The 9,578-nt window shown below is 38.8% G+C and overlaps 1 protein-coding gene across 1 annotated transcript; it reads right to left on the reverse strand.

Moving 5' to 3' along the window:
• Positions 1-1,603: 1,603 nt before the first annotated feature.
• On the reverse strand, positions 1,604-9,436 carry LOC139939911 (Golgi SNAP receptor complex member 2-like). Its single transcript, XM_071936072.1, has 7 exons — positions 9,338-9,436; positions 6,859-6,954; positions 6,047-6,111; positions 5,425-5,533; positions 4,842-4,974; positions 4,380-4,520; positions 1,604-3,276 (listed from the first exon to the last, which is right to left on the reverse strand). Exons 2-7 carry the CDS (start codon positions 6,885-6,887, stop codon positions 3,115-3,117), a joined length of 639 nt encoding a protein of 212 aa, XP_071792173.1. The 5' UTR covers positions 6,888-6,954; positions 9,338-9,436; the 3' UTR covers positions 1,604-3,114.
• Positions 9,437-9,578: the final 142 nt, after the last annotated feature.

The raw sequence follows: 9,578 nt of genomic DNA on the forward strand, positions 1-9,578 counted from the left end.
AGACTTTTAAAGTCGACGAATGGTGCCAAAAGACAGAATAGCAACAGGTTCTTTTGCTACACCTTCTTGGCAGGTGATGATGTTACACCTATCTCAGTGGCCCATAGGATAGACTCTCTCCAATACGCCGCCATTATCACACACTCAGCGGAAGCTGTGCAATCTATGTCGGCAGTCCTTAAAGCACCTGTTCTAGAAGGCTAACTTAAATATCCATGCAGCAATTTGCTATAGGATACCAAACCTATAAAGAGTTAGACAGTCCGAAATTAAGTTCAAGATTGTTTTGTTGCAACGTTCGTTTTAGCTGGTTGTGACGTCCCTCTACCAGCCCCCCCCCTTCTTCCAGTGGACGACAAAAAGCTTTAGACAGGCTAATAGTTGAAATTGTTGACTCAGCTCGCGCTGGGGTGGCAGGTTTGGACCTGGCGAAGGTAGCAGGTTTGGACCTTGCAACTCAAACAACTAACACCTCACCGCCATAATTATCCCCGAACTAAAAAAACGAATAAGGTTTTATGATGCCCCAAAATTTTAATCTGAGAAGCGTTACCGCGTAACGCTTCTCAGATTGTGTGTTTCCTGAGTGCCGATATCTCAAGATCGCAACCCAATATGAAATGACATTTTCAGATGTCTGTTTTATTGTGTACATCTACATATTATAATGATTAAACCAATCAAACAGTTCCAAAAAACTTTGCCTATAAGCGTGGTTCCGGTAATTCATGTACCCGGTAGTCATGTAAGAAAACTCTGACGTGACGTGATTATTTTGAAACTGGATCAATTTAATATCATCTTTGTAAACTCATCTTATATCATCTTAAATATTGCATGTTGGAAATGTAGGTTTGAGATAGCTCAGAGGCGATGTCTATCAGCAATTTGCGCATGGGTTGGGGCTAATAATCCTAGAAAAAAAATAATGGCCGTTTCTCTGAAGTACTTCTGACTAATTTCATATGAATTTGCAAAACAAATTGTCGGAACCAGATATACATTATAAGACGACCAATGGCGTCAGAACTCCAAAAGAAAACAACATTGTGGTTTAACAATGTCGTGAAATGAACTTGATTGGTCTGGCCCACCCTGGGTGAGCTGCCCATAAAAACTCACATCATTGAGTACATAACAAGAGAAGAAGCTTATTGGAGTCATCGCTTCTGGCAATAAATGTCGACAAATTTCCGTTCGTTTTTGTTTTAAGAATAAGTTCAACCAAAGTTAAACAAAGGGGCTGGTTTTTGCCAGTGTGGTGGTGGTGTAATTCAACAAACATTTAAGGCTTTCTTTTTGAAATCGCATTGCATATAAAGGCATACAACCCATAATAGACCTAATCAGTTAGGCTTTTTCTAATATTGAAAATATTGTTTTCCCACTCATGTTTGTTTCAAAAATCATTACTTTTTTTTGGGGGGGGGGGGGGGTGGGGGCATCTGGGGTGGCTGGGCACTATGTGTTCTCTAGTTCTTACATCGACCAACCATCTAGTTGAGAATGATAGTGGGGGGGGGGGACTTGTATCTCAAGAACGTATAAACATTTTTGTTTCATTCAATTACTGACATCAATAATTATTGTTTAATTGATGGTAACAGAAAAAATAATGAGTGAGGTGTTGTACAATGAGTAGTTATTAAATATCACAACTTTTAAAATCTATATTATGACCTCTTTAGAAAAACAAACTTTTAAAGTCCAACAAGTGTAACCTCACTTAGTAGAAATTGTAAAAGCACACAAAACAGGTTTGTTTAGAATGTTAAATCATTTTATTTGACCAGAAGTACTGAACATACATGTACTTGCATGTGAACAATGAATAATATTAATCAAAGTTTGCCATAGGTCATGACTTTTGATTTCATTGACCACATCTATCATTTTGGATTTGTTTTGTCTTCCTGTAATGTGAAGAATAAACTTCAAAACCTGTTTTAAAAATGTGTTATCTTTGTTTCAGTGTATTAAGCACCTTATTGGTGGATACGTGTGCTATACACAAGACTCAATTATTATATTATTATTACACAATTTACAGATTACCAATAAAACAACAAAAGGAAATAACAAAGATAAGTGAAGTAGGCATATTTGATTTGCTGGAATAACAATGAGCTGGCTGCTTAAAAATTAGTTGACATAGACAAATTGTTCAAATCTAGAAATGCTTTGGTTCTCTGATGCTCATAATTCAAATAAATGTTTAACTCATTGCAAAGATGGTGGCTGCAGAAAGAGTCACCCAGGTTTTGGAGGCCTTTATAATCAAATAAAACACTCAGGCTACTCCAATCTAGGTACAGTTGAATCACAGATCCTGTACCAGTGATTTCCACTATGAATGGGATATATTTATACGTGTGTAACTTGCCTCACTCTTGTGTTTTGTATATAACTGCATCAACATCATGAATCAGAGATGCCTTTGATACATTACAAGACATTCACACATGGATTAGTTTTTATACATTTGGGTAAAATTAGGTAAATATGTGGACTAACTCTCTATATGAGAGTAAACTGGCAGAGTGATATCACATTGTGACGGCAAAAATCACAAGGTTTTACCTCTGAACATAGTATTTGTTAGTTTTCTTTACTTTTTTGCTTTCAACTTCTTATATGCTGCTGAAACAGATCAGCCAAGCAAAGTACAAGTAATACAGTATTAGTATTTATTGTCTTTGTCTGGTCCTCCGATAATTCATGCTAAGCAGACAAACCTGCTTAACACATTTTGCTAAGCTGCCCAAAGAAAATGGGCCAAGGAAACAACTTCATAAAGCTGTTAAGCATGCATATTTGCACAGAAATATTTACAAGACAGAATTTAAATTGAGGTCAAAAGAAGACATCTCGTTTGAATTGTTCTATCTCAGAGATAGCGGACGTGGTCTATAGCAAGGTGTGTATACACACAATAGCTCCCTGCACAATGTTGCGAAGTTTATCATTTGTGTCCAATATTTTCTGTCCAACAGCTTTGTGAAATACAGGCCTAAAACCAATTCCACAAAACTTTACACAAGTGGATTTAGGCACTTTGTAAAGTTTCCTGAAATCGAAGGCTGGTTACCTGATAAAACATGACCCCCTTTGTGGTTATAAGAGGTATACATAACATAAATACATTATTATACATGTAACAGCCATTCCTCCAAATAGGATCCAGGTATCTTGTGATGTTCTCTTCTCAATCAATCTCATTACAGTATTACTCAATCCCAACATATTCGCTACGTCTAGAATCCGTCGCTGAGTACCCTGAGAAAAACAACAACAACAGAGATATTAAGTATTGTTTGAAGCTTTGCATGTTGTGGAGAAATAAGAAGAAACTATAAATAAATAGTAAATTTGCGGGTACAACCATGTGTAAATCTCTTACAGTGAGTGTTGGCTCTGAAAAGAGCCGGTTGGGTCTTGACGTTTCGATCAGTATACTCTGCTCGTCTTCAGGAGAACAGAGATATTAATTTCTGAGGAGCGCTGAGGCTGAATGATCAAGTGTGATGAGTTTAGGATATATCCATTACAGAATGGGAGTTTGAATTCCAGTCTGGTTGGTTGTAACGCTTGTATCCTTTTTTGGCAACTCACATTCCCAACTAATTTAACCCTCCCACTATAAGTATGTTTCTCACGACAAACAACACAAACTGTTGAAGCCAATAGACCCTTCCCATGAAATATGTAAATTGCACATAGCGCGTGCGCACTAAAGTTTTGGTTGGCAAAATGAGGGAACATCACGCTGTTTTGCACACTGGTAATGGGTGCGTGACGCGATTGCGCGCCTGCTTAGTGCTTAACTCTATGGCGTTTGCAAACCAACAGGGTCTGTACGCATGCATGAACGTAAATAACATATTTCATGGGAAGGGTCCATTGCAATGTAGTTTGGGCCACTATTAAAAGAGATAAGGTTCCAACGTTGGATCAATTTATATATACTACTAGGGTAGGATCTACTTATAAAAGAGGTCACAAAACTTAATAATATTAGGAAATGTAGTGGGTTTACCCCTTTCATTGTTGGTTCATAACAAGCAACCTTACTGACAGGTTTCCTTGGGTTTATGAGCTACAATGGTCATGATGCCTTTCGGCTTTCGAGGCGTTCTTGATTTTAAGGTTGTACATGTGTATGGTGGCACAACTGTGCACAGAACTGCCAGTGTACCATGTTCAAGTACCACATGGTGTCTTTCGTTCAGAACCCTAGTCAATTATATAATCAATAGTTAGACAGTAATAAAAACCAACATATCAATCTTGATGATAGAGGATAGTTTAAAGAGAACTTCTTGGAAGTTATATTTCTGGTTAAACTCATAAACCCAAAGTGAAGGAATGTTTGTTCTTACTTTGAGTACACTTCTCTGATTGCGAAGATTCTCAATAGTAGCTGCACCTGCTCCTAATAAGTCATCAATCCCACGATGGGCATCATGAAGGGATGTATTATGACGTAACTCTTGGTCAATCAGGATGGATGTATTATCTTCCTATAGGAAACAATATCAACACATCGTGAAGGATTCAGATATTATTGAATAAATTAATTTCAATCCTCTTGTTTTTAAACAAGACACCATCAATACAACCAACCTGTGGACAATAATTAATAATTATTTTCACGTTTAATCATTTTCTATTTGTAGCCCCTTACCTAGAGTGGCTTTTTAGCCTTGTTCTGGGCAAACTTTCATAACATAAAATGGTACCAGAAAACTTCAATGTTTGATATTGCTTCCATAACTACATAAAAGCTTGCCATGAACCAAGTGACATAACAACTGTCACAAGTTCCTGTTGTTCGAACTTACATTTGCAACAAATCTTCTTGTTAGTAACTCTTCTCTGTCTTTGATTTCTTGTTCCTTCATGAACTGTCGATGTTGGATGTTTCTCAATGCTGCTTGTAGATGCTGGCAGTCATACTTTAATTGGTCCAATCGTCTGAAAGGTCAAAGTTCAAAGCAGAAAGTTCTGAGAAACAGTGGGGGCAGTAAAGCTAGAAAAGTCTGGATTCTGAATTGCATGATGTCACAAGTCTTGCTGAGCCCAATTTCATAAAGCTGTTAAGCAGAAAATATTGCTTAACAAATTTCTTTAAAAAGCGAATAATGAGTGGAGCTCAAGTTGAAACAATTATGACCTATTCAGTGATAGTCTATTCTTTTGGAGTGATTCTGGGAGATGAATTTGTGAATCAAAAGGTTTGCTACAACCATGTGACATATCTTTCTTTTTATTCCTAGATTCTTCTGGATTTCATTCTATGTGAGCGACATTGTTAGGCAAGTCCTGTGGTGGATTGGAGCTTCATGGATCGATGTATTCCACTCACAGTGTTAACTACATCTCAGAATGTAACTGAAGGGGACACAAAGTAATTCAGAAACTTACAATCTAGCATTTTGTTTTCTTGTTGGGGGTTCTTTGTTGACAAGGATGTCCAGTCTCTCTAGGTTACTAACGATTCGATCAATCATCGTTTGAACCTCACTCTCTGCATCTAAATAAATAATCACAATAAAATAAATAATGACAACTCACTTCAAACTGTCTTCCGTTAGTTGGCAAATGATATTCTTTTTAAATTTTCAAAGACAAAACTTTTGGACAAATGCAAAACCTTGCATCTCAATTTTGTATGACATGCATGTATCTTGCTAAAGAGGATCTCTCTGCATCTCCAATCAAGATTGGCATATTTTGGCTAGTTTAGGTTATATTTCTGCAATGAAACAAATGTATGTGTTAGCTCTAAAATGTTGTCAGCTCATAGCTACTTATAAATGTATGTATTTCATTGAGTTAATTTATTTTGGAGCTCCAGGGATACTTTATTGGTGATGGTTTTTCCCAAAGTATTGTTGATTAATAAGAACCGTTGATGTTTCTCAGCATTTTGTAAATAATAATAGTGATTTAAGGTTTAGGGACCTTCATATTTTAAGGAACAACTAAAATTAAAAGGACTTCAAAACCATAATTAATGAATTACTTTTGTCAAGAAGGGACTTACGGTGGACATTTTCAGGTGAAGCTTGTTCCACTCTTGACAGACCATTCTGGACTTCTTGAAGCAATCTTTACAAATAAAGAATATCAAGTTGAGTTTACTAAAATAGGAATTATAACATTGGTAACTAAAATGTATTTTTAAAAGGGGGTTATTCAACCAACACCCTGACACATAAAACTGTGGCCATCATGTTTTAATAGTTCTGATAAACAAGGATTGCATTGGTATTTAAACTATGGTTACTATAGGACAATTGAGGAATGATTTAAAGAAAATACACTGTAATAAATTCACGCACTTTACTCCCCCCCCCCCCCCCCCCGCCCCCATGTAAGGTTTGCAGTAACACTGTCATGACTGCACATGGGACAATCGTGCTTAAAGTTGTGGTGTTTCTGAAAGAAGACAAACGGTGGTGTAACGAATCAACATTTTGTTATGAATGCTCCAATTGTCTTTAGAGCATTCTCATCAAAACGTTGAGTTATTAAACCCCAGGTTATTTTAAGAACCACATCAACAACAATTTGTGTACATAGTTTTACTGCAAATCTTACTAGATTGTATCTCCACAAAGCAAAAATTCAAGTCCTACTTATAAATACTTGTTTCAATATACCACTCAATAAATGTCTTCAAATGTATTAAGTCACTTCATTTCATGATACTAAGACTAGAGCCAACCCACAATTTCCAAACAAACAACTTGTGTTCCACAGAGAAGAACCACAGGCACAGCTCACTCCCCTTCCCAATAATATGATATGGGGAGGGGAGGGGGGTCAACAGTCCCAGTCCCAGATGTTACTTACTTGTTTGTATCATGATACAACCGCTCCATTGTGTCTAGCTCAATATAGATTTGCAATTCCCAAAGAAATCTTGCCTTGGTGTCATTAGTTTTCAATCTGCACGTGGGAACAATAGTAAACAAACAAATCAATTCAATGTCAACTGGTCAAGAATGTTGGTTGTGCTTAATTCTTACTATGGAAACTGTTCGACTCATCCACATATGTACAACATAAAAATACATTAGTAAAAGAAAAAGGAGTACACTGCACAGTTCTAGCTAGCCATTATGCACGTATCAATTGTAGTCCCGGCCCTGGGGGACCCGGGACTTTGGCAGAGGTAGCCGGGACATAGACGGGGATGTGCAAAAACCGTGCACCGCCCTACCGGGAAAATAGCGGGGTCTTTGCCCAGGTTGTACAATTTATTTCCCCGCCCTACCGGGAAAATAGCGGGGTCTTTGGCGAGGTTGTACAATTTGTTTCCCTGCCCTACCGGGAAATAGCGGGGTCTTTGGCGAGGTTGTACAATTTGTTTCCCCGCCCTACCGGGAAAATAGCGGGGTCTTTGGCGAGGTTGTATAATTTATTTCCCCGCTCTACCGGGACAATAGCGGGGTCTTTGGCGAGGTTGTACAATTTGTTTCCCCGCCCTACCGGGACAATAGCGGGGACATACCTAGCCGGCCTTGAATGAAAAGCTGTCCATATTTCGTCGACGGACGCACAGCCAGCAGCAGTGTGGCACGGTTCGATCCGATCTGTTTACGCACGCACACAGGCCGATGTAACCAGTTTCATTTCAGGGCTTTGCGGTAAACGTAATATTTAACAAATTATTTTTGTATTCAATACAAAAGTTAAAATACATTTTATAAAACTTGAAATGAGTATTTCTATTGTTCACATTTCTTCATAGATATAATTTAAAACAAACATTTGATTTAAAAAAGAAAAACAATTATAATATGTTCTTTGTTTAACGTATTTTCTCGTTCCGGTACGCGCGAGACTTGCACAGTCTATTAAACTGGTAATCGCACTGATCAGTGGGTAATCGTGATCAAAAATATCTGTTGGGTACCAGGCAATGTGCTAACTTGACAACTGACTGTTCTGTGTGCGCGCACGTGTGTACGTGTGTTGTGTGATGTTCATGCAATATTAACTGTCAAAAAAGTGCTGTTGATGATCATCCCACGGTTACGTTACATGCACTGGCCCACTCTACTCTAGATCCCAGAGTAAGGACCCCATTGTCAAGAAAACATAAAATCAAACAACAGATATCCTTATCATGGGCTTATAAAACCTGGGAACTGAAATATAAACAAAAACATGCATGTATGCATCAATAATGAAAGCTGATTTTAAAAACGAAGACGTTTTAAATTTTCAGTCCTGATCAATACGACCTCATCAAGCACAACAGCGATCGCAAGTGAAAATGTCAGCTACTGGTCTACATCATATGTACGGCTTCCTTGTGTTGAAAAATAATCATGTTTATTATGCAAATGACGGGTATTGACCGAGCAAAGCATTCTGGGAAATATAAAAAATGGCACGGCAAAATCGTACACCTGGAAACGAGGTTGAAAAGGTATTGACCCCCAAAACAGTGGAAATGATAGACGCACATTAATTTGCAGTTGAGCGTTCCGATCCGCGGCTCTCTGCTGCAAGCAAGGGGTAAATAGCCATCAGTCAGAACAAATGCCCCGCATGTCGGGGCCGGGATAGTGCAAGGTTTGTAACAAATGCCCCGTATGTCGGGGCCGGGATAGCACAAGGTTTGTAACAAATGCCCCGCATGTCGAGGCCGGGATCGTGCGGGGTTTGTTATAAATGCCCCGCATGTCGGGGCCGGGATCGTGCGGGGTTTGTTATAAATGCCCCGCATGTCGGGGCCGGGATCGTGCGGGGTTTGTTATAACATGCCCCGCATGCCGGGGCCTGTGTATAGCCGTGGATGTACAAAAAACAAGTGCCCCGCCCGGCCGGGCCGTAGCGGGGCATGGCAGGGACTATCACGCCGAGCCATTTTTACATCCCCGGCCAAGTCGCCGCTAGTCCCGGGTCCCCCAGGGCCGGGACTACAATTGATACGTGCATTACCATTTTCATTGGACAGTTAGCAGCGCCCCCCCCCCCCTCACTTTTAATTTTTATCATTATGGTTGGGCCTTTGATTGATATTAGAACATCACAATTGACACAGCAGTTCTTTACTCCCTTTCTATCATTTAATAAAGTTTATAAATAAACATGTTCGTTGTCGTTCAGACTCGTATCGTATCGTATCGTTTTGCCCATGCATGATATGTTATGTTGTGATGGATGTCGTACTCGTTCGTAGTACGTAGCTAGTAAACCGCAGATGTCAACATTTTCCAGAATGGAGTTATAACTGGGTCTAACTTAGCAACATTTCTAACCGGACTTCGGTGAGAAAAGATCATGGTAAGATGGACAGACTTATGTAGTTTGTACTTACGAAATAAAGACCAGTTTGTTGGGATTTCCGCCTATCTGGCTGTAAATTATTATCTGACACGTAACGTTTTACACACAGTCATATCAGTTTTTGTGAATCTCCACTATAGCGCCCTCAAGTGAGTAAAATTTCAAGACGACACTGTACAGCCTGATTAGAAATGACTGCCCAATTGGAAGAAAACAGGTTTTCTGATGGAAGAAAATGAGGGAAAATATTGAAATAAAAGACTAGCTGTATT

The sequence above is a fragment of the Asterias amurensis genome, chromosome 7 (assembly GCF_032118995.1).
Source record: "Asterias amurensis chromosome 7, ASM3211899v1".
Lineage (NCBI taxonomy): Eukaryota > Metazoa > Echinodermata > Asteroidea > Forcipulatida > Asteriidae > Asterias > Asterias amurensis.